This window comes from Marmota flaviventris, chromosome 4, assembly GCF_047511675.1.
Source record: "Marmota flaviventris isolate mMarFla1 chromosome 4, mMarFla1.hap1, whole genome shotgun sequence".
NCBI classification, from domain to species: domain Eukaryota; kingdom Metazoa; phylum Chordata; class Mammalia; order Rodentia; family Sciuridae; genus Marmota; species Marmota flaviventris.
In genome coordinates this window covers 23,469,499-23,493,045 of record NC_092501.1, presented here as the reverse complement: position 1 = coordinate 23,493,045, position 23,547 = coordinate 23,469,499, and the positions used below count along the sequence as shown (strand labels likewise).

The 23,547-nt window shown below is 38.1% G+C and overlaps 1 protein-coding gene across 1 annotated transcript in view; it reads left to right on the top strand.

The window, feature by feature from the left end:
* The window catches only part of Sorcs3 (sortilin related VPS10 domain containing receptor 3), a 579,229-nt gene that overhangs the window by 294,919 nt on the left and 260,763 nt on the right, over positions 1-23,547 (top strand). The window contains exon 4 of the mRNA XM_027930160.2: positions 11,659-11,817. Coding sequence (XP_027785961.2) covers positions 11,659-11,817 — 159 coding nt within the window. The remainder of the gene's footprint in view (positions 1-11,658; positions 11,818-23,547) is intronic.

The following is a 23,547-nucleotide window of genomic DNA, read 5'->3' as shown; positions in this document are numbered from 1 at the left end:
TTCCGCTTACCATCCCTCGTGCACTCAAATCTTTTCAGGATCTTCCTCCCACACAGCTTCAACAAGATGCTTATAAATTAAATTTGTTTTGTGGTAGATAATAGCATTTTCTTTTTTCTTGATCTTTCCATATCATCATTGCCTTTTTGATTTTCAGCTTTGAAACAGTGTTCTCGACTCTGGGCTCCTGCTGGGGTCCCAGACGTGTGTGTGGCAGCTTGGATGCCTGAGAAAGCCAACACCTTGGATGATCTTGATTTCACTGATTAGATATTTCTCAACACCAAACACACCTGGTCACATACCTGTGCCTACCACAAGGTTGTGCCAAAAGCCACATGCTTTCAACCTGCCTAAGCTGTATCTCAGGTCCTGAATCTGCTCACAGAAACACCTGTCTGGGTTTGCATCTTCCTTCGGTCACCTAACCTGGAGAAAGTCACATCAAACAAACAAAAGCCTCAAATCAAACCATGACAAAACATCAAAAATAAGCAAGATTCCTTCCAACCCAGTCCTGTGTCTTGCAAGTTTTTTTTTTTTTTTTTTTTTTTTTTAAGAGAGAGAGAGAGAGAGAGAGAGAGAGAGAGAGAGAGAGAGAATTTTTAAATATTTATTTTTTAGTTTTCGGTGGACACAACATCTTCATTTTATTTTATGTGGTGCTGAGGATCGAACCCAGTGCCCCACGCATGCCAGGCAAGCATGCTACCACTTGAGCCACATCCCCAGTCCTTGCAAGTTTTTAAAACAATGAAGCTTCATTTCTCCTTCTCTCTTATGGATACGCTTGCCTTTTTTCTTTTTTAAATACTGGAAGTAAGCATCTTACTGAGAAATCATATGACCACCAAATTGGTTAAATTTGTCCTTTTACAAAAGAGGAACGGGAGGTGGCAGAGAAGTACTGCCAAGTGACAGTTAGTGCCAGTGAGCTGGTGACGGCTGGGCTGGCAGAGGAGCCATGCCTGTGGTCAGGGTTTTGCTGACTTCTCTTATGGAGAAGGAACTAGCTCCCTGTCCAGAACACTGGTAAGCCACAAATAGAATGTCCTATTTGGTCAAGCAAACTGAGAAACCCTAAAGTGGCCTTCACTCTGTCAGGCGTCATGTGTTGATGGAGCACGTGCTTCACTCCCTGCAGCAAAGGGGACCAGAGAGCGATAGAACCAAAGCTCCCTGCCTCTAGGGATCGCAGTGACAAAGAAGGCAAATGCAAGTGAAATGCGAGATAACTGATATCTTAAGATATATTGATCGATGCATCAATATTTTCAAATATATTTAAACAGAAAATTAGAGCTCAATGTGATAGCAGATTTGCTGGTGTGGTTCATCAAAGCAGAGATCATTCTTCTGGAGAATTTGAGAGGTGTCACAGAGGGGAGGGAATTCAATTGGGCCTTGAAGGAAGGCTGGAAGAATGCTGGTTTTGAGAACTATCAAACCAGTTGACTCAAGGTCACATAAGGTGTTGGCTATTTCAGGCATTCAAGTTGCTAGCATCCACTTGATTAAAAGCAAAAAATAGACATGTTAGAAGAATCATAGTCATTAAAACACCCAGAGGTGCTGCTCAGCTCTAGCAGGTTGTTATGCTGAAAAAGTTGAGCCTGAGAACAACCTGGGGGACCCACTTGGGAAGTATCTGAGGTGCCAGGTATGATTCTTACCACACATAGAAGGAGATGCCATGGTCAGAGCTGGACTGGAGAACAGCCATTGGTGATGGGAAAGTTCAGAGAATTAGAGGTCAAGGCAGAAGACTCTGATTCCCAAGAGGAAATCAGGAATGTGACTCCCCTGAGTTGGAAAGTGCTCCGGTGGCTGGACACATCACTACCCCAGCCTCACGCCACCCCTGTCCCACACTCTGACTACTGCCCTTGGTTGTGGATAGGTCATAATCTCACCTGTGGAGTTTTCTAAGAGCGGGAAGTAGTAGCTCTGTCTTACTGACATTCTTGAAAAAGGGCCAGTGTTGGGAAAGGGTGTGTGTATGTGTGAGTGTGTGTGGAGACAGAGAATGATTTGTGATGATCAAGGTAATATATGCTCATTTCAGAATATTTAGGAAAAACAGAAGTGGGAGAAGAAAATGAAAAACACTCATGATGTTGCTATTCAGGAATAACCACTGTTAACATGTGTGTCTCAAGATATTAATGCATAAATACTAGAATGAAATGTAAGCAATTTTTAACAAAATTAAGTTTATGCCTCAAGAGTGTCCAGCCTGCTTTTAATGCACTGTTCAGGCATATGATTATTTTTCATGTGTCAAGAAACTATTTGAATTTATGTTTAATAGCTGCGTAATATTCCATTAAATGTATTTAGTCTACTTAATCATTCTGCTATCAGATATTTGGGTTATTTCCAATTTTGTATTATTATAAATAACACAAGATGGACATACAGGTGCATAAACCTTTTATTGGGTCCCTGATGGCTTCCTTGGACCAATTCCTAGAAGAGAATTTACAAGGTCAAAAATATGAATATTTATGAGTCTTGTTCTGTATTACAATGTTGCTTTCCAAAGTGATCATGCCAATTTATACTTGCATCAACACTGAATGTCTGCCTGCTTCACTCCACAGCCTTTTCTGTGGTCACTATCATCCTCTGTTTCTAATTTAAGTGGTCAGTTCTCCATAGGATTTCCCTCTTATATGAGGCGGTAAATTTCCAAGACCACCCAGTGGAAATCTGAAGCTGCAGATAGTATCAAACTCTCTATATACATGTTTTTACTTATACCTATACTTATAATAAGGTTTAATTTATAAATGAGGCATAGTAAGAGGATAAAAATAATAATAAAAATAAAATAGAACAATTGTAACAATATACTGCAATATTATTCTTGTGTTTGGGGTCATTATTAAGTAAAATCAAGGTTACTTAAACACAAGCCCCTAGTAGTCTGAATTCTGAGGCTGAATTCTGTGACTAATGAGTGGGTAGTGTATACAGCGTGGATACTTTGGACAAAAGGATGACTCACATTCTGGGTGGGATGAAGCCAGACAGTGTGAGATTTCATCATGCTACTCAGAATGGTATTTAAAACTTGCAAGTTGTTTATTTCTGGATTTTTCCATTTAATATTTTTGGACCTTTGTTGACTACAGCTGAAATTGTGGAAAGTGAAATTGAGGGCTAGGGGTGATGACTATAATCATCTTACTGACCATCGACTGCCTCTGATGTAGTAGGATACTCTCTTCCCTGCATTCTCCTTGGCTTCAAAGATACCTCATTCTTTGAGTTTTCTTGCTTCTCAGGCACCTGCTACTCAGTCTTCTTTTGTGCCTCCTTATCTCTTTGACCCTTAAATGGTGCTCTAGAACTCCATTTCTAGAGAAGAGTTCTCCAGACAGTTCTTACCTCTGTTTGTTTATGTGTATGTATTTGAGATTATGTTAGTTTGTATGTATGTATTTGAGATTCTGCTTCAGTTCTGTCATGGTGACCATGAACACACACTTTTTAGTGCTATTCAAACACTGGCCTCCCCTAAATTCTTACCTGTAGACCAGCCCCCTCAGCTGAAAATGTGCCTTGTACCCCCGTCCTCTCACATCTCCATTTGGATGTGTATCAGGCATGTTGGAATCAATTCCTTATATTCAAATCCCACAACCTGCTTCTCTCATTTTTTTTTCTATCTCATAAATGCTGATTCTATTTTTTTGGTCATTCAGTCCAGAAATCAGTCAATTTGGGTTATTTTAAATAATGAATTAGCATAAGCAATGCCAAGATGAACACACAGACACAAAACCATGTAATGAGTCACCTCACTTTCTCTGACACCCACCATATAGTCTATAAGCAGACCTTTTTTTTTTTTTATTTCAGAATATACCCAGAAACTGGCCACCTCTTAGCACACCAGTGCTCCGTTTGGTATAGACCATCAGTCTGTCCCTTCTGGCCTCCACCTGGTCTCCCTGATACTTTCCATGGCTCTCAGAGTGAAGTGATTAAAATATAAGCCCTAGCCTACCAGTGCCCAGTCATTGTGTGTACCAGATGCTTCCACATCACTTAGGATAAAGCCAGTGTCTTGTTTCCTCTTAGCACTTGTATTTCCTCTTCTGTTTACCTTCAGTCTAAAGGATTTATTAGACCACATACTTTTCTCATGTGTTGGTTTATTGTTTACTCTTTTCTCACAGAAGTGGAAGCTCTATGAGGAAAGGGATTTTCATTCTGCTTTGATTATTGCTCTTGTCCAAATCCTTTGAATTGAACCTGGAACGTCATCAAAACCCAGCTAATATTGCTTGGATGAATAAATGGTGTTTGGAAATTTCTTCAACACATTATTTTATCTCCAATCTCATGTCTAGTTTTGTATATTGTTTTTGTGTTTTCTAATAGTTGTGGTGATATAGACATAAAATGGAACTTGCCATCTTAGCCATCTTTCTGTATATAGTTCAGCAGTAAGTATATTCACATTATTGCACAACCAACCTCTAGAAGTCCTTTTATTTTGTAAAACTAAACACTAAACCTAATAACATGTAACTCCTCATTCTTCCCTACCTGCAGTCCTGGCAATGATCACTGTACTTTCTGTCTGTATCAGCTATAAATAGAATTATAAATAGAATTATATAGTATTTCTCTTTTAGTGACTTGCATATTTCACTTTGTATAATATCTTCAAAGTTCATTCATGCTGTAGTATGTGTCAGAATTTTCTTCCATTTATAGCTGAATAATGTTCCACTGTATGTGCATACATGTGCTGCTGTTCATTCGTTCATCCATTGATGGGCACTTTGGTTGCTTTCTCCTTTTGAATATTGTAAAAAAAAAATACTGCTGCAAATGTTAGCTTATATGTATGTATTTGAGATTCTGCTTCAGTTCTTTGGGATAAACCCCCACAAATGAAATTACTGGACCACATAGTAATTCTATTTTTAATAACTTGGTAAACCACCATATTGCTTTTCATAGTGGCTGCACATTTTACATTTCCAGCCACAGTGCAAAAGGGTTCATTTCTCCACATCCTTGCCAACACTTGTCATTTTTCTTTAACAGAATTTATGGGTGTGAGATAGTATCTCATTGTGGTTTTTTGTTTGTATATTTGTTTAACCATTAATGAGGATAGTAATGTTGAACATCTTATTCATGTGTTTATTGGCCATTGGTATTTATTGTTTAGAGAAATGTCTATACAATGTCCTTTGCCTATTTTTTTTTTTTTAAAGAGGGATGTTTGTTTAAATGCTGAGTTGTTTGCACTTTTTATTTTTTTTATCCTGACTTGCCTCAGTGAATATTGCTTTCTTGTTGATGCTTATGTGAAATCCTGAAGGACAAGTAGGAAGGAGCTTAGTAGAGTGTGTTGGGATAGATAGAGAGGTGGGGAATTTCATCTGCACAAAGAGAGTGGCATGTATAATAGCAGCAGTGATAGAGAACATGCGCATAATCATAAATGTTTATTGGTGTTCTATCTTTAAAATTTAGATGTGTTTTACATATTTTAGCCCTAAGTAAATATATATAGGGCATGTATCATATATGTGTATGTGTATATATATATATATATATTATTTCTCAATACTTGACAGTGGCACCATTGATATTTTGTGTTGAATAATTCTTTTTTAGGGGGTTCTTTCCTGTACAATGCCACATGCTTAGCTGAATCCCTGGCCTCTATTTTCTGGATTCCAGGAACTCACTCCTCTGTCCAAATTGTGACACTTAAAATGTTTACATGCATTGTAAATTATCCCCTTGAGACAACTTCTTCTTGCCCACTGTTAGAAGAGGTGATGATAAATGGATAGAAAGAAAGAAGGAGAAAGAGATGATAAAGAGAGAGGGAAGGAGGAAAGGAGGGAGGGAGGGAGGGGGAAGGAGGGATGAGAGAGAGAGAGAGAGAGAGAGAATGTACTAGTATATTGAGATTAAAAGCCTTACCTATAGCAGGCCCCATTTGCGTGGAAGTCAATATTCAACAACATATCAATTATATCCATTGGTTTAGGGGCCGGCCATGCTGGCATCTGTTATACTCTTTGAAAATCTATATTGATATTATCGCTTTTTCTTATTGAACACTAACTGTGCTAAGGGTGTACCATTAGGACTCAATTACATGGTGAATTATAGCATTTCTCCTTTTCTATTCATTGGGCTAGAGTTTATTTCCTTGCCTTTCTGGGATCTCTGACAGAGCTAGAGACTAAGAAACCTTTAACTTTTCCCTCATGTTGATAGATTGCAAGGAGAAACAGAGAGAATAAGTAATGAAACAAAGTAACTTATTCATCAATGATATCATTAGGCTCATCCAACACCAGGAGAGGGGGTACTCTGGAAAGATTTCTGGGTAGGATATTGACATTTCCAATGCTAATTCTGACTGGCTTAGATGTAGAGAAGCTAAAAGGATTTTGAAAGCAAGCTGACCAAGCAGAATCCCTGCCTGGTTCCTAACTTGCATTGTGCTTTACACCCTAAAATTAGGACTGCTGTTATTATTTATTTTTACCAGGGATTCACCAAAGAAGGCATTGAAACAAGCAAACAAAAAATAAATAAAAATAAAAAATGAAAAAAAAAAGAAAAGAGATTATGCCATTCATTTGTTGGTAAACTCTAAAGCTTATCCATTTCTAATCTGAGATAATTCATTGACTGTGACTGGCCACATTCTTAGAGACTGGTTGTGTGAGAGTCTCACCCCTAAGGCAGCAGCATGCTCCTTCTATCCTGGTCCGGAATTTCCCATTGAACAGATGACTGCAACTAAGCAGCAAACTATATTTAGCAAATTGACAATTGCCTACTGACTGGTGTTCACTGTGGCAATGCTGATATTTGCTAATAGGGTATGTTTGTCTTACAATACTACCAGGAATGCAAAATGCATGTAAATGAATATGAAATGTAGTATTTTTCTCCCTGACCCTTTTACTTTTTATTTTATTTTTTTTTTAAATATGGTGAACACACACATACACATACCCCATGAGATCTTAAAATTCCAATTATACAAACCAGTATTGTTAAGTGTGTGCTCACTGCTGTTCACCATATCTCTGGAGCATTCTTACCATGTAGGACAGTAACTTTACTTATTGGAAAGCAATTCCCTGGTTTCTCTACCTCTACCCTTTGGTTTTTATCCACTCAGGTCAGGAGCAAAGGGAATCAAATCACCTCCGTTTATCTCCACCCTGCCTGGCCCCACTTCTGGCTTTGCTTGGCTTTTCTGGGTGATTTAGAGATGAAGGTCAACCTGTACTTAGCAGGTGTGCAGCTGGCACTATCACAAGCCCCCTAATCATTATCTCATTTACCCCTTTGAACAAAACTGAGGGAGGAGGTGCAGTTGCTTGTCTTCTTCTACAGCTTAGATAACAGACTTGGGCATGCTGACTCACTTCCTTTTGCTTACACATAAAGAAGCTGCCTGAAGATTTGAACCCAGGACACCTGCATCCAGCATCTTCACTGTTGGTAACCCACTAGACTATATTTGAAATACTCCCCTTCCTGGACACATCTGTGCCTATTGCACATCTTACATAAGGACAAGCTGGATAAAAAAAAATCAAAGTAGAATGAAGTAAAGAGAAAACAAAAATCTCCAGTGCGATCTCTGCCCTATTGATTGTCAGATCATGTAAATGCAGAACTCACAAACATCTGAATAGCCATTGCCATAAATTATGCACCTGTATGCTGACAATTAAAACTGAAAGATAAAGCTTGTAAATTTCCTTGTTTTTTAGAAACAACCTATTGTATTTTTTACCAAGAGTCACATGCCTAGTCCATAATGCCTAATCCACAGATATATTTCATTGAGGCCTAATGTTTCTACAATACAATTTTAAATATTTTAAACAATATGTATTCTCCAGTTTGGTGCAGTCTTTCCCACTTCTTACTTTGTCTTTTCTGCTTCACTCGTTTGATTTTACCTGCTTTGTCCCTGTAAGCATTCAAATGAAAATCCTGGCTTAATAAATATTTGGGCAGGCATAAGATGATTTTCTTTATATGTTTGGTATATTAATATACAGGACATAGTTTGCTTTGAGGCTTAACTTGTGACAAAGCATTTTCTTATAATGTTTACATTGATATTATGGTACCCTCCTTTTTTAACATTAGCAGTTAAATTGTAGTTCCCTCTTTGATTCCTATTCATTTAATTCTTGATATTCTTTTGGTCAGAAGTAGATTCTTGGTCAGAGGTAGTCAGAGGAAGAAAAGAGCTTTCTTAAAGCTATTATTTTTTCTTGGATGGATTTCTTAGAGGTACTTTAAAAAGGCATCTGACTGTGTGTGTGTGTGTGTGTGTGTGTGTGTGTGTGTGTAGCCAGTGGGAATTTAGGTAGGTTTTGAATCAATCAGAGGAGTATTAGGCAAATTGCTTTCCTCCGGAGCCTTAGTTTCCTTATCTATAAAATGCAAATAATGATACTTTACATGATTTGTATGAGGTTTATATAAAATATCAGGGAAAGTACCTTGCATAGGTTAGAAACCCAGAATATGTAGGTGTCTGTTTCTCTTCTTTTCCTTCTGCTTAGAAAGTAGGATTGAGTAGAGACATTGCCAGGGATATCAAAGTATATAAAAGGATTTCCAATGAGAATGTCAGAGAAAGGTTGCAATAAAAAATCTACTCTCGCAAACAATAGCTCCATGAAACGGCCACACAATGTCAACATGCCTTACTATATATTAATTCATTTCTGTATGTGTGCCTACACATACATGAGGCATCTGTGTTCATGTTAATGCATGTGTGCACACATATCCATGTGGTGTTTGTGTGTGGATTAGTGGGTTGGTATATGCAAGTGGTGTATGCAAGTCTGAAATAAACGGCTAGAGGAAGAGAACACATTGTATACATATTTGATGGTAACCCTTCTTCAGTATATTGTAACTCGTGGTATATAAAATAAAGTCCATTTATGATGTTGGTCTTATCTTCTAATTAAAATCATAGCCATGAAGCTTCTTTATACCTGCATAAAATAAGCAGTTTAATTTCTCTGCACCAGGGGAAAAACGATTTCATTGCCTGTTATGTAGCCTGTCGGTGCATAGTGTGGAGCAGGCGAGGCTGGTTATGAGAGCTTCATTCTTACCCAGTATATTTGTGCTTTCAATGTCTGCAAGCCCCACGGATACCTCCCCTGAGGTCTTCTCAAGGGCAGCTGGGTGCTTCCTCTGGTTCCCTCATCCCTTCACTGTGCCAGGGGAGGAGGAGGTTATTCTTTGTCTACAAATAACTCACATAAGAGCTTTTCCCTGGGTTATTCACACATGAATGAATAAAATTATTATACTGCATCCATTTCTTAAAACTGTTCTGATAACTAATGATGACTTATTTCAATGAAGCCAAAGCAAATATTTGAAGGAAGAAAGTAAGCTTGCCTGGGAAGCTGTGAGGGAATAAATGAGAAAGAACTATGAATCTTGGCAGTTAACAGGCCTAAATTTGTTTTAAAGCTGACTTTATAGTACTAATATATGCTCTGGGTAGCATTTTTAAAATCTTGCTTGATAATAGTTTTATTTTATAAATGTGTGGAGTTGTTTGTTTATTTATTTCATTTTTTTGCTTCAGGCCCTGTGGTTCAGAACATGTGATAGAAGTTATCCTTATAATTTGACATCAGTATCTCTAAAGACAGGAAGAACTACAATAGGAAATAAACTCACTTGTTCCTTCAGTCACTTTGATAACATTCCAGAACTCAAAAGTTGTTGAATCGGGCTGCATATGGGCTGCAGATGAAGCTCAAAATAAAAAAGGGGGCAGGATTTTAAGGGTTTTGGAGTATGGAGATGTCATGGTGATGTTATGATGATTAGTGGTAACATGGTTTTAGGTGGGAGAATGTCTGAATCAGGTTTGTGTTAGAGGATGATTGTTCTGGGCAAGTGTGCAAAGTGGATTGGAGGGACAAGGCCCACATGGCTACAAGGGATTAGGTGTATTACAGTAGTAACCCAGTAGAGAGAGGACCGTGTTTGGACTAAGGCAATCACAACAGATAGAAGGGACTTGATTTTGGAGTGAATTAGGAGGTAAATACACAGGCTTCAGAGTTGAAGGGATTTACAGAGGTGAGGGAGAAAGCAAATTCAAAAATGAATCATGGGCATTTTGTTTCATATTATTAGTAAATGGAAACACTCACTGAGTTGGGGAACAATTGGGGACTAACAGGGCCGGGATAAGGCAGCACTATGGGGCATCTTGTGTTTTAGGTGGAACATCCAAGTGGAAGAATCCCAATAGTTGAAATTTCAAGTCTGAATCTTTGGAGGCAAATGGGTTCATTTGGGGATTTAAATTTTGAGTTGTCTCAGATGGTGATTAAAAAAACATAAATCAGAATCGAAAGGAGTCACTGAGTAACAATTTGGTGAGTGAAAACAGAAGGTCCAAATGGAGGGTTCAGGAATGGTCATATTTAAAGAAAATCAAAGAAAGTGTGAGTATCCAAAAGAGATGAAAAGGAAAACCATATGAGTATGATATTATGAAAAAAAAAAAAAACCAGAAGAGAAGGCTTCAAGAAGGATGGAGTAGCTCATTGTATCCAAGGCTGTGTCTGTTGTGTTAAATACTGGAAAGCTGATCATCCATTGGTGGCACCATTGTTATTGAGGTACTATGAGTGGATGCCTGGTTGCATCAGGTGAAGGGTGAAATTTCAACAGTATTCTAGAACATGTTATGCCATAGGCTCAAATCCAGCTTGGGTAGATTCAGACCCTAGTGGTGGTTTAAGTAACTTTCCAAATAGAGAAGAGAGAACTATTGAGATGTGAACCTGCTCTGATTCCAAAGCCTTTTTAACACACCACTTCTGTCCTCGTGGTTTGGGGATAGAAAACCTTAGGTGGAAATGGTTTTTGCCTAGAAACCTTTGGGAATATATGCTTTAGAAAATAAAAAGGGGTCATACAACCAGTTAAATCAATTCAGAAAGAACAGAATACATAACTGTATCCTAGGAGCGGGGTTCTTTCCATGACTAAAGAATAATACTATAATAAGAAGTAACAGCAAGATGAAGACAGAGACAGAAAGACTGAGAGTTTTGGTAGAGTATCCCTAGATCAGGGGACAGAGGACCATAATATTCGCTCAGAGATTTGGTGGTAGACTTCAAAAACCAAAACTTCCCAGCCAGGAGTAATGGTGCTACCTATAATCCCAGCAATGGAGGAGGCTAAGGCAGGAGGATCATAAATTTGAGGCCAACTTTAGCAATTTAGCAATACCCTGTTTCAAAATTAAAAATAAAAACTACTGGTAATGCAGCTCAGTGGTAAACCACCCCTAGGTTCTATCTATCCCCAGCACCCAAAAAAAGAAAAAGAAAAAGAAAAAAGCAAGCATAAGGCCTATCTTCGTAAACAGATTTAGCCTTGTACCCTATTTCAGCCCAATTCATCACTAAAGAAAAACTAAAACTGGAAATAAAAAAGGACCCATATTTCCTATAGAGGCTCAGGTGCCCCTTTATGTGCTTTGATATGCCAATACAGATGTATTTTATATTTATTTAATCTTGTACTTATTCCGTCCTATGAATTCTATCTGTATTTTGTCCTCTGTCCTTTCATCAGATCATGCTTCTTAGTGATCCTGAAATGGAAAGCAGCATATTGATCAGCTCAGACGAAGGGGCCACGTATCAAAAGTACCGCCTCACCTTCTACATCCAGAGCCTGCTCTTTCATCCCAAGCAAGAGGACTGGGTGCTGGCCTACAGTTTGGATCAAAAGGTGAACAAATACTGTTTTCATTCTCATCTTGTCACCCGGGTCTCACCCTGTGAAAAGCACTTGTTGGCTCAATTCAGATTTTGGAGAGGAGTCAATGACATTTCTCCATTCCAATCAAGTTGATTTTGTCTGCAGCAAACAACCTTCCTTTCTAGTCTTAAATATCAAAATATGCAGATTATTATATTTTGTATATTGGCAATGCTTTTTTAAAATAATTTCACAGTTGTAAAATGATTTTCTCTAAAATATACTAATTTGACCTTATTTCAACTAGCTCTGTGTAGGAGATATGTTATTATAATAGTTTGATTTTGACTATGGTCAACAGAGGTGCAGTAAGGCAAAGGAGTTTGTTCCAAAATCTCAGTTGTGTAGCTGGAGAAGCTAGCATGTAAGAAGCACAAGAACAGGGACTTTAGATTATTCTTCATTGTATTTCCTGCTGTCTCCAGAACCTTCGTACAGATGCCAAGCTTTTATGTAATAATTTTGCAGAATCAATTAGTGAAAGGGAAGAGATAAATACAAGCACTGTCTTGCATAGAGATATCCACAGAATCACCTTGGTTGAAATAGCTTCTTTCTGCACTCTCAAATCCTAAAATAGTTATTCTTCAGTGTGTATTTGAATATGTGATTGTGATTGTGAATTTGTGTGTGTGTGTGTGTGTTTGTGTGGGTGTGATATGTCAGGACCTTTAAACAATAATTTCAACATAACCTTTATATCTCTCATTAATAGAGCCTCATGGTGGGCATCAGGTGCTTAAGGCAATCCCCTAAGGACACCCACATGACATTTGCAGAGCAAAAGCCATTGCAAATACACTTCTTTCATGGCATCAAGTGGATATTGTATGAAAGACTTAGCCAAATGTCAGATAGTCTGTGGGTTTAGATGCTTAGTAGAGCCAGAAATTTTGAAGCTATATTGAAAAAAAAAGTAAATTATTTGGATGCTATTAAATGGTTGGATGATAATGTATTTAGATGAAGCTCAGAACTCTTAGCTCAGAACCATATTTTTTTTTCTAAGGACAAGCTAGATTAGGGGCAATAGAACTCTCATACCAAGTGATTGATAATCCAAATGCAGTGCCTCATGTATATCCAGGCATATCCTTTTCCTCCATTTCCACAGCACCAAGAACTTCTGGACCATCGCTCATGAAGTACCCTTGTGGATATAATGCCTTCAAAATCCTTTCAGACTTGATGGCTCCTTTTTCACTTAGTAAAAATATTTGGAAATGTGGCCGTGGGTGTTGATGGATTTTCCTAATCACACTGCACATTTTCAAATATATTATTCCTTCGGTACTCTTTCTTGTTGACATCTTTTGCTAAAAGTGGCTGAATGTTCTTCAGATCCATAAAGTTTCTAGCCAGTGCCTGCCCATTCTTCTTTTAAATAAATTGTGTGAGGAGGGAGACGAAGTCCCTGGCAATGTTTGCAGAGATGGCATAAAACACCTAGCCCCAACTATCCAGGTTGCAGAGGAGTTTTTCTTTATTCTGGGAGTAATTTAGTGGTTTAGAGTCAAGGAGAGTGATGTTATGCAGCAGCAAATGAAGATGTAAGTGTAGTTGAGATTGATATACAAATGTGTTATTTCAGACTAGAGCCTTCTCTGATGTGCATGTATCTAGGCAGCTGTTTTCTTCTTGGGAAAATGAAAAGTGCTAGTATTAAGGTAACTGCAGCATCAAAGGAAGATGTTTGTGGTGAGGAGTGAATCGATGTTTCCATTATTGTGCCTTTGATGAAATGCACTAGCAATTTCTTTAGAATCGGCAAGGCTATCTCGTTATGTTGTATGTATTACAAAAGACCTAATTGAATGATATTTTTAAAGGGATAATATCCAATTGCTTTACTTTTCAAACTGCTACCCCAAAGCTGCAGGAGACTTGCCAGTAGATCTCGCTCAGAAAAGACACTGCTGGAAAATTAAGGGACTATCTTCTGGATAAGGCAGAATTGCAGCTAGAAACTGAGAGATGCCCATAATGGTCTGTTAATTGAAGTGCTGGGTGGTAGGTTGTGAGTTAAGCGGGTCTTAGGATGCCAGTTGAGGGGTATGGGGGTATGAGATTGGAGTGGGGGGCAAAGATGCTTTGCATCTGACCCCACAGGAGGGGCTTGCCTCTAACTCTTGATGCATCCCAACCTTCCAAAGTCCTGTCTTTCCTGACCAGTTTGACTTGGGCCTTTGATTAGTTCCTTCCTTTCTGGCCATCTTCATGAGCTTTCCATTTCCTGTTAATTTCTGTGCCAGTTCCTGCTCTGCCCATCAAATTCTTTACTTAGTGAAGACAAGACATTTATTCTTGGCTTCTTGGCTACAGGAATCTTTGGAGATGTTTTATAAGAATCTTTGCGCTCTAAAAGGAAAAAGCAGTGGAAGGCTATTGTTGACCGAATTGGAAATGATATAAGAAAAGCGACCCTTCTCCCCTAATTTTGGAATCAAAGCTAACTTTTTTTTTTTCCTAAAGACTGTTGTGCATCTATCAGTTATTTAAGAGGTGGGTTACTCCATTGTTTCCATCAGCCTCTGTCCTCATTGATAACTAAAACAGCTTACATTGTGATGTTTTGGATTATCTGGAGGACCCAATGATCTTATTAAAAACAGATTGTTTTGAAAGATTTTGAGATGAGTTTTGAAGACAAAGAAATCCTAGAAAAGATAGTTTCTATTTTCATTGCTATAGAAGGCTGATTGTTTAAATACTCCTCCTTTTAATAAGGGATGTGGTGCAGTTTTTTTTTTTTTCAAAGGGTACACGCTCCTGTATTCACAGATGTATACATTCTAGTACAAGGGGCCTTCCAAGGATAAAGAGTTGAAAATAGCTATTTTTCTGCATGAAAGGTGGGATTTCAAAGCAATTGTTATCATTTATCTTCTTGACAAAATGATATTTTTACCAATACAGCAGATTTTGGAGGTCAGAGGTGAGGAACTCAATGGGATTCCAGGTTCCATTGTTTGCAGGCCCTTCTGGTCTAGACTGCTCTAGAACAGCCCATCATTTCAATGGCCAAACACACTTTCTGAAACACCAGCATGTATAATGAAGGGTTGCTTTTATAGGAGTTGTGGGGGGTGGTGCATGCAGCTCAGGGTATTTTAAAATACAAATTTATTTTTGATTGACCTTTCATAATCGCGCATGTTTATTTGGTACAGTGTAATGTCTCTATTCGTGTATACATTGTGTCATGATCAAATCAAGGCAATTAGCATAGCCATCACTTTGATAATTTCTCATTTCTTTGTGAACTCTGGGATTTTTTGCTGATCACTAGCCAAATTCAATAGTAGCTGGTGGATTGACAAGCTGGCTAAGAAGCTGATGTATGGTTTTTAGGATGGTGACTGGCAGTGCTGGGCCCAGCAGAGAGAGGTGGATGGTCCAGCGCAGGCTTTGCTGATTGGACCATACCTGAGCAAGGCACTGGTGAACAAGAGTGTATGTGTCTTGTGAAGGGCCTCAGAATTCAAAATTGTCCTTCTGGAATGCTGGACACAGGTGAAGCTGTGCCTTTCATTTATATTCTCATTCTCAACAGTCAGACTAATAATTGTAGTCAGATGCTCCTGGATTGGTATGTGATGATAACTTTCTTGGTAGCTACTCGCGGAAATAGGCTTTGTCTCTCCCTACCTGTTGGAGACAAAGCTGTTGGGGATTAACTAGGGATGATCATAGGTTTGGAACTTGTCATTCTTGGGGTAGGGATAGAATGGAAGGGCACCTTTAATTGGAAACAAAAACAAAAACAAAAACAAAACAAAACATTGCATTTTCCTGAGGTCCTCTTCCATTCTTTGAAAACCCAAGGACCCAACAATAACAACTTAACAGAGGAAAAGTTTATTTAGGGCCTCTTGGTTTCAGAGATTTAGTCCATGGTCAGTTGACTCTAGCTCTGGGGCCAAGGTGAGGCAGAACATCATGGCGCAAGGGCACCACAGAGGAAGAAGGCTCAGGACATGGTAACAAGGAAGCAGAGAGCGAAAAAAGTGTCATCCCCAATGACCTTCTGCCTCCTAATGCTCTCAGGATAGAAATTCAACCATGGCAGAGTTTTGGGACAGGGAGCTACAGCCACAGGTAGGTCCAGAAGTAGAGCAGTGTGGCGTCATGGTTTCTCCTTGTCACCCACCTGCTTCCACCCTGACTTTGTTTAATTGTGTGTGCAGCCTCTTTGTGCTCATTCCACCACCCTAACTCCCACTTCTTTGGCCAAATCCTGACTCCAGATTTCTGGTTTTCTAGTTGGACTCAGGAATTGTTTTGCTAGCCCCTTCCTTTGCAAATGTTTCTGGCCTTAGGCTCTATTCTATCTACAGGAAATGTCTTTTAATTTTTATTCTTTCTTTTTTTTTTTTTGGCCTCCATTCTCTGAAGCATTTTTACCTCTCACTCTGTTGGGGTAGCAGCTGGTTGGAGTCTGGGTTATGTTTTAAGCTTTTTATAGCAAGTTGTAGTGTAAGTGCAGAAAAGTGAATGTATTACCATGAGCCTGAGGAAACTAGCTACCTGAGCAAGAAACTTTCTGAACTCCCTGTTGCTTCTCACATCGTCAAAATCTCGACCTTACTGGAGCCACCATCAATTAGGGTCATGTTTAATTTCATGCATATGACTTATGACTGGCTAATCTGGCAAGGGAACAGATAAGATCAATTCCTCAGAATAAAGGTTAGAAAGTAGCAAGTAAGGCAAATTGAAAAGAAGAAATGTTTCAACTGAAAAGCATTAAACATTAAACATTAGAGAATTTGTTTAAGCCAAATGCAGATTAGCTTAGCTAATTAGAAAATTTATAAGAAAACTTTCAAAATTATCCATTTGAAATTAATTTAACAGATTTAATTTTTAAAAATGTGTTCTTTTTTTATACCAGTTTTGGCAAAATTTTGGTGAAACTCATGTTCTGAAATAGTATTGATGGGCATGCAAATTAGTTTTCCTTCCTGGAAAATATCTTGGCAAGGTGTATCAGAAGATGTACATATTCATAACTTGATCCATTGGTTCAGTTACTCACTTCTGAGACTATACCTGTGGAATAATACCCTGAAGCTCTAGGAATAATGATGCTTATCACAGTCATTTATAATGGGAACAACTAAGGGACTTTTAACTGAATGCTCACTATTGAAGGAATTTAAATCATGGAACATGACATTAAAACAGTGGTCACGATGACCATGTATCAACATGGACGTGTATTAATACCTATTAAATATATACATGTTTCATATTACATCCATGATATGTACAAATGCATAAATAATAAATAGTAAGTAAGAAGTACTCTTTGAATACAAGTGTACAAATAAAAAAAATAAGACAAAAGAAGGAAGGAAAGAATTTTTTAAAAGTAAGGAAATATTCAAGTATTAATTGGATTTATTAGGGTGATGGAATTAAATTCGTGAATTTTTTCATACTATTTGTTTTCAAATTTTCTTTGATTTCATTAGATTGCATTTATAATTTTAAAAAATCTACAATCTAATCTACCATGAATAGTTTATATTCGTTCTAATTATAAAGCTGTGCTCTTCAGAAGATTTTAGGTGTGAATAGGATTGATTTGGGTAAAATCATTTGAACTCATTATTGAAATCCCATCTCAAGAGGCAGCATGTTGTAGAGGAAGATTTCCCTGAAGTTGGAATATACCAAGTCTGGGGTATATCTTTTCCTCCTCTTTGTTTTTTACTATGGTCCCTTTAGAACTATGAAACTATAGGAGTTTTTTTCCCCCTCCTAACAAAGAGTATGCTTTTGTTGGTTATAACCTCCATCTGTATTATTTACAACTCAGCAATAGATACACGTTTTATTATTTACAAGGCACCCAGTATAGATAGATGTTAAGGAAGTGATTTATTTTGGAGGTTTTTCAGATGAATTTTCCAGCTGTATCCCAAAATTGAATTAGCGTTTGCTTATTGGATGTGACAGGTGTAACGGGAATATACTGTGGCAGCCAAGGGGTGTAGACACAGCCAGTGAGTTGAGGCTTGTACCTTATAGCTGCACCTGCCCTGTGTTGCATTATGCAGAGTTGGGCATATAGGTTTTTCTTGGAAATGAGATATATGTCCTTAAGTACCTTCTGTTTTGTGAGTGCTGAAGTGTTTTCATATACATTATTACATTGAATTCTCCTAGGTGTCAGCAAGGTGGATATTATTTCCAAGTTACAGATGAACAGATGACTCTAAAAGGTGATGCTAACTTGCTCAAGGACACACAGCCAGGTGAGAGGCCTGGCCTGCTCTCTGCTCTCTCTCCTGGGTGTGGCTGTGTTGTGACCACCACACCGCTCTCCCTGGTAGATAGACAGCCTTGCAGTTGCCTTGGAACCGACCTCTATGGGCCCCTTTATACTGAATCACAGACCTGGGAAGCATTGCTATAGCCACACAATAAAATCAGCCAGGCCCCCAATCAAACCTTCCAATGAACGCAGTGTTCATTTGGCTCACTTCTCAACTGATGTTGTCTGGATGGAACCTTGAGGAGAGAACCTACCAGATGGCTGACCGATGACAAGGCATAGGACTAGTTAATTCTTCCTAGGGCAAAAAAAAAACAAAAAAAATCCACATCACGGCAGTTGTGTTTCTTCCCATTAATTTGCTCCAGTCTTTGGGTTATTATATAGATTAAACCAAAGCATTTGTCATTTAAAAAGGTAATACTATGATCTGAAGTTTTTTAAGGAAGCTTATGGAGACAACATCTTTAATATGGTAATGAAGATAGAAGTTGAAATCATTTAACTTCATTTACAAATCATGAATATGTATTATGCTTTAAATGAAAAGAAGGACTAAAACAGATATAGTGTTTGTTCAATTTGCTAAAGAGAAGACAATTTGTCAAGATTTTTTTCCCTCAAAACTCAAGCAATATGCAAATGTAAGAAAATCAGACCCCCATGTTAATTCCATGGCATGATGAATATTTTTATAATCCTAATTAGTACCAGTCATTTAGTCTAGCAATTTCCCCCAATCTAGCCAATTTGAAATTAAAATAGATGCCTTGATTACAAAACTCATTAGCAAAGAAGCACCCTTCTCACTAACCAGTTCATTTAAAATGCACAAACTGAATGAAGTGTGGAACACTAGTGTTGTCAATTGGCATAAGTGAAGTGAGTCTTAATTGGAAGCATTGTGAAGTATTTGTATTGCTGCATGTTTCATTGCAGTATAATATATCATTCATTAAATGTAACAAAAGCAACTTTTAAATGGTTTAATTAAGCAGAGTTTGTGCTCTTGGTAATTTTTATAAAGTCGAAAGTCACAATTGTTTGCATGTGAAGTACTGATGGGTATTAATGTCAGGAAGACGAAGTCTGACTCTGCATTTATCACTCTGATTATGCAAAGAATGGCAGGTTTAATGTGAGAGGAGAAAATTAAATTATAGAACATTGACTCCTTATTTAACAGTACCCGCATGCACATTGTTCTCGTGAATTTTGACGTGGGATGTCCAGAATTGTTTGATTTGTGGCTGGGAAGGGAGGGGGAGGACCTCGCAAAGGAATAGGAGTGGAATAAAAGGAGAAAATAACAGTTGGGGATTTCTCTTTTTGTGATTCTTTTTTAATCAAGGGAGGAGGTAGTAGGTGGAGAGAAACTCCATCCAATATATTTTCATCTACTCAAAAGAGCAATAGAGATGTGTAGAAGTGCAGATTGTTGTTCTGTCTAAGGAAAATGTGGTAAAAGTGGGAGAGAGGGAGGAAACTGGCTTCCGCCTAGGGAAATGCTGCAGGAGGAATCACAGAAATCCTACACTGGGACCAGATAGCAGGGAGTTCAAGGCCAGTGTTTCCATCGAAGAGGCTATGGGATGGGTGGTAATAGTGGCAGTTCTGTGGGCATAAGATATGGGGTGGTGTTCCATTGATGTTTATCCAGATGTCAGCTGTTGCCTCATATTTATGGCTTTTTTTGGCCCTACATCAACAAAGATGTAATACTCAGCCATATCACTGACTTCCATCAGAAATCCAATTTTAGCAGACAATATTAATGCTCTGCTTATATCCATTTGGTATTTTCACTCTTGTGTGCTCCCAGGGACTTCTGATTGCCAATATTTGCACTTCTTTCCCCAAAGCCTCTTGAAGCTTCTCCATCCCTCTGTACAGCAAGCTTTAGATGTGCCAGGGAATTAACATCTGGGAACAGCCCTTAACAAATGTCTAACAGAATTTGGTGTGTAAATACCCCAGCTCCCTCGCTCTTGTGTGGGATAACTCTGAAATCAGGGGACAGGGTGGCACAAGAGAAAAGATGCCACCCAAACCACGGAGGCCACTGGAAAGGACTTTGAGGGAATAGAAAGAACCTAAAAGAAGACTCAGACGGCAACTTATTTTTGCCTGACTATTTGATTTTAGAAACTAGATTTGTTTTGATTTTTTTGTGTTTTATTTTTGTCGTTCCTTTGCATTTGAAAATGTCAGTAAGATCTCAGATGTGCCAGAAGTTACAGGAAAAAGTTCGATTGACTTGATCGTGTTCCAGGTCTTCTTAATCATTGGCTCAGTCTTTGGCATCATTGGCTTCCCCTTAACTTGCAGGATGAAGTGAAAACCTACAGCTCAGCACATAGACGGTTGTAGCTTGGATCCTAACTTTCTACCTCCTCTTCTCAAGTACTCATTTCACTCATAGGAGAAGGACTATGTCTTCCTGTTTGGCACTGAAACGCCCTGGCGTAAATGCTTCCCTTAGGCAGTCCTTTCCCCCTCTTCATCTGGCTAACCCTATTTGCCTTTCATAACTCAAAGCAAATAAGACTTTCTAGAGAAAAATTTACCTAGGCAAACTCTATGGAACCTTAACTACACTTCTTATATTTAAAAAAGAAAATTTAGAAAGAAGCTATTTTCCTTTTTAGCATACTCAGAAAATTTTTGTTTTGTAGTTTTACCTTTTATTATTATTATTTTTTAAGTACATTAGAGGCAACGAGATTTTTCTCTGTTTAGGGCATCTAAAGATCTTAAATTGTCCCTGGGCAAGAGATAAAGGTAATAATTGTCGGGTTGAAAAGCAAAGGGAGAAACCTTAGAGTGATTTGAAAATAGAATCAGATTTCTCGATTGCCCAGAAGTCCCAGAGGAGGGGAGGCAACTACTAACCCTGACTGTGACAAAACCCAGAAGGATACCATTGATCGCACAGTCTGATTGCCTATGGCCCGGGGCTCTGCCCATGGCCCATTTCTTTACCGACAGAAGAGTTGCTTATTTCCCACATGCACTGAGTGGTTGAGGGCAAGCCCTGGTAGGCCTGTTGCCAGGGTGTACTAGAGAGGGGATAATCCTTTTTGTGGCTGCTTTTCCGTTAGCTGCTTTCCTGACATTTTGCCCCACGCCACCCTTGGCTGCTCCAAGTGCCGGAGGCAGCAGCCAGCAGTGGCTGTCTAAGTAAGTTATTGAAACAAGGCTTTTTAAAATGAAGACTTTTTAATTTGAAGTAGTTGCTAGAGATACCAGGGTTGTAATCTAGAAGCTTTGTAATAGGTGGCTGGGGAGTGAGTGAGGGGGAAAAAAAGATATATTAACTTTTCTTTCTTCAACACTGTTGTGCTAATATTGGGCTTGAATGTTTTCATAATTAAGATGCTGAAAGGTGGCTGAGAAGTCCACTCTTTCTCTCATTGATCTTAGCCTGGATGGTCTCCTGGGCATTATGGCTCCAAGAATCCAGTCCCTGAAGGAAGCATCCAGGTTTTACCAGTAGATCATTACTCTGATCTACATGCCCTAAGGTTCAGACAGTCACTTTCCCTTTCATGATGCTGAAAATGTGAGGTTAATCAGCAGGTAAAAAGCTGATATCATTCATTTAATTCTTTTTACAGATGTTCCAGTGTAATCACTCAAAATAACCGAAAATCATGCCACATTTCCCCCCAAGTAACTCACTTCTCATTATCAGAGTCTAACAAATCCTAACAAATATTTACATTAAAACCTCAAAAGATTTTTTTTTTCTCTGAGTGAATATTAGTAAAATACATGGAATAAAGAAGAAAGAAAAATAGAAAGCAAAACCCATCTCCTACTTTTTGTTACATAGCATTGAGAGTGTCAAAAACTTGCCCTTGGCTAGAGGTGAGGCTCAGTGACAGAGTGTGTGCTTAGCATGCAGAGGCATTGGGTTTGATACCCAGCACCAAAACAAAACAAAAAGAGCCCTTATCCTTTGTTACCTACATACCAAGTGAATATTGTATTCAACAAAAACGTATCAAGCACTAACCATATACCAGGAGATAATGTGCAGTAATGGATACTGATACTCATCAGTGCATTAGTGCAAAGAGAAAGCCCCATCATGTGAGCCAATGATGGCAATTGGGATAAGTGCCACCAAATAGAAGGATGGATTATCTGTGTGCATTGGGGAGTAGGTCTGACCTAGCTTAAAAAATGTTTGCTCTAATTACTGTATCAAAGAATAAAGGTATTCTCTTGGAGCTACACAGTTTGAGTCTTATAAATATTGATTAAAATAAAACAAGGGTCACTTTATGAGTTGACTTCAGATTCTTATAAACAATTTTATTGAAATCTAATTAGCATCCCGAGACTGCACAAGTTATAGTATACAAATTTGATAAAGTCTTGACACGAATGCTTACGTGAGGTCATCATTGCATTAAAGAATGTGAGCAAATCTGTCACCCCAAAGTTTCCTTGTGCTCCTTCCTGGTTCTTTCCTCCCCCTTCTCTATCCCCTCACCATATTCACAGTTGGGGATTTAATTTCAGGCACTAGAAGCCAGTTTGCATTCTCTAGAATTTTACATACAGGCACTGTATTCCTGCGTGTTTTCTTTTTCTTATAATTATTTTGAGATTCGTCTATGTCATGCATATCAATAGTTTCTTTTATTTTTATTTTTTTGGTAGTATTAAATTGCACAGATATACTACAATTGGTTTATCTAGTCACGTGTGAGAGAATATTTGAATTGAATCTAAGTTTTGGCTATTAAAAATAAAGTTGCTATGAAAAATTCATGAACAGGTTCTTGTATGGGCTTATGTTTTTATTTGTCTAAGGCAAGTTGGTGTAGTGGAATGACTGGACTGTATGCTAGATGTAGTTACGAATTTTTAACAAAAGTTTATACTGTATTCTAAAGTGGTTGTACACTTTTCATTTCTACCAGGAGTGTGTGAGAGATGCAGTTTTTGTATATCCTCACCAATGCTTGGAATGCTAATCTTTATAATTTGAACCTTTCTAATATAGTAGTGATATCTCATTGTGGTTTTAATTTTCATTCTCCCACTGACTGAAGACCTTGAAAATCATGTGTTTATTTGAGAATCATGTGTTTATTTGCTATTTATATACTTCCTTTAGTGAAGATTTTGCCCAATTTAAAATTGGGTTGCTGGTATTCTTATTGAGTATTGAGAGTCTTTCTTTATTCTAGATAAAAGTCTTTTACCAAATATGTAGTATACAATATTTTCTCCAGTATCACAGCTTGTCTTCTGATTCTCTTAAGAGAGTATTTCAATGTCATAAAGTACAAATTGTCAATTTTTTGGTTCATATTTTTGGTGTTAGATTTGAAAAATACTTTACTAATTTACTGTCATAGAGATTTTCTTTTTTGCTTTTTACTAGATACTGCTATAGTTTC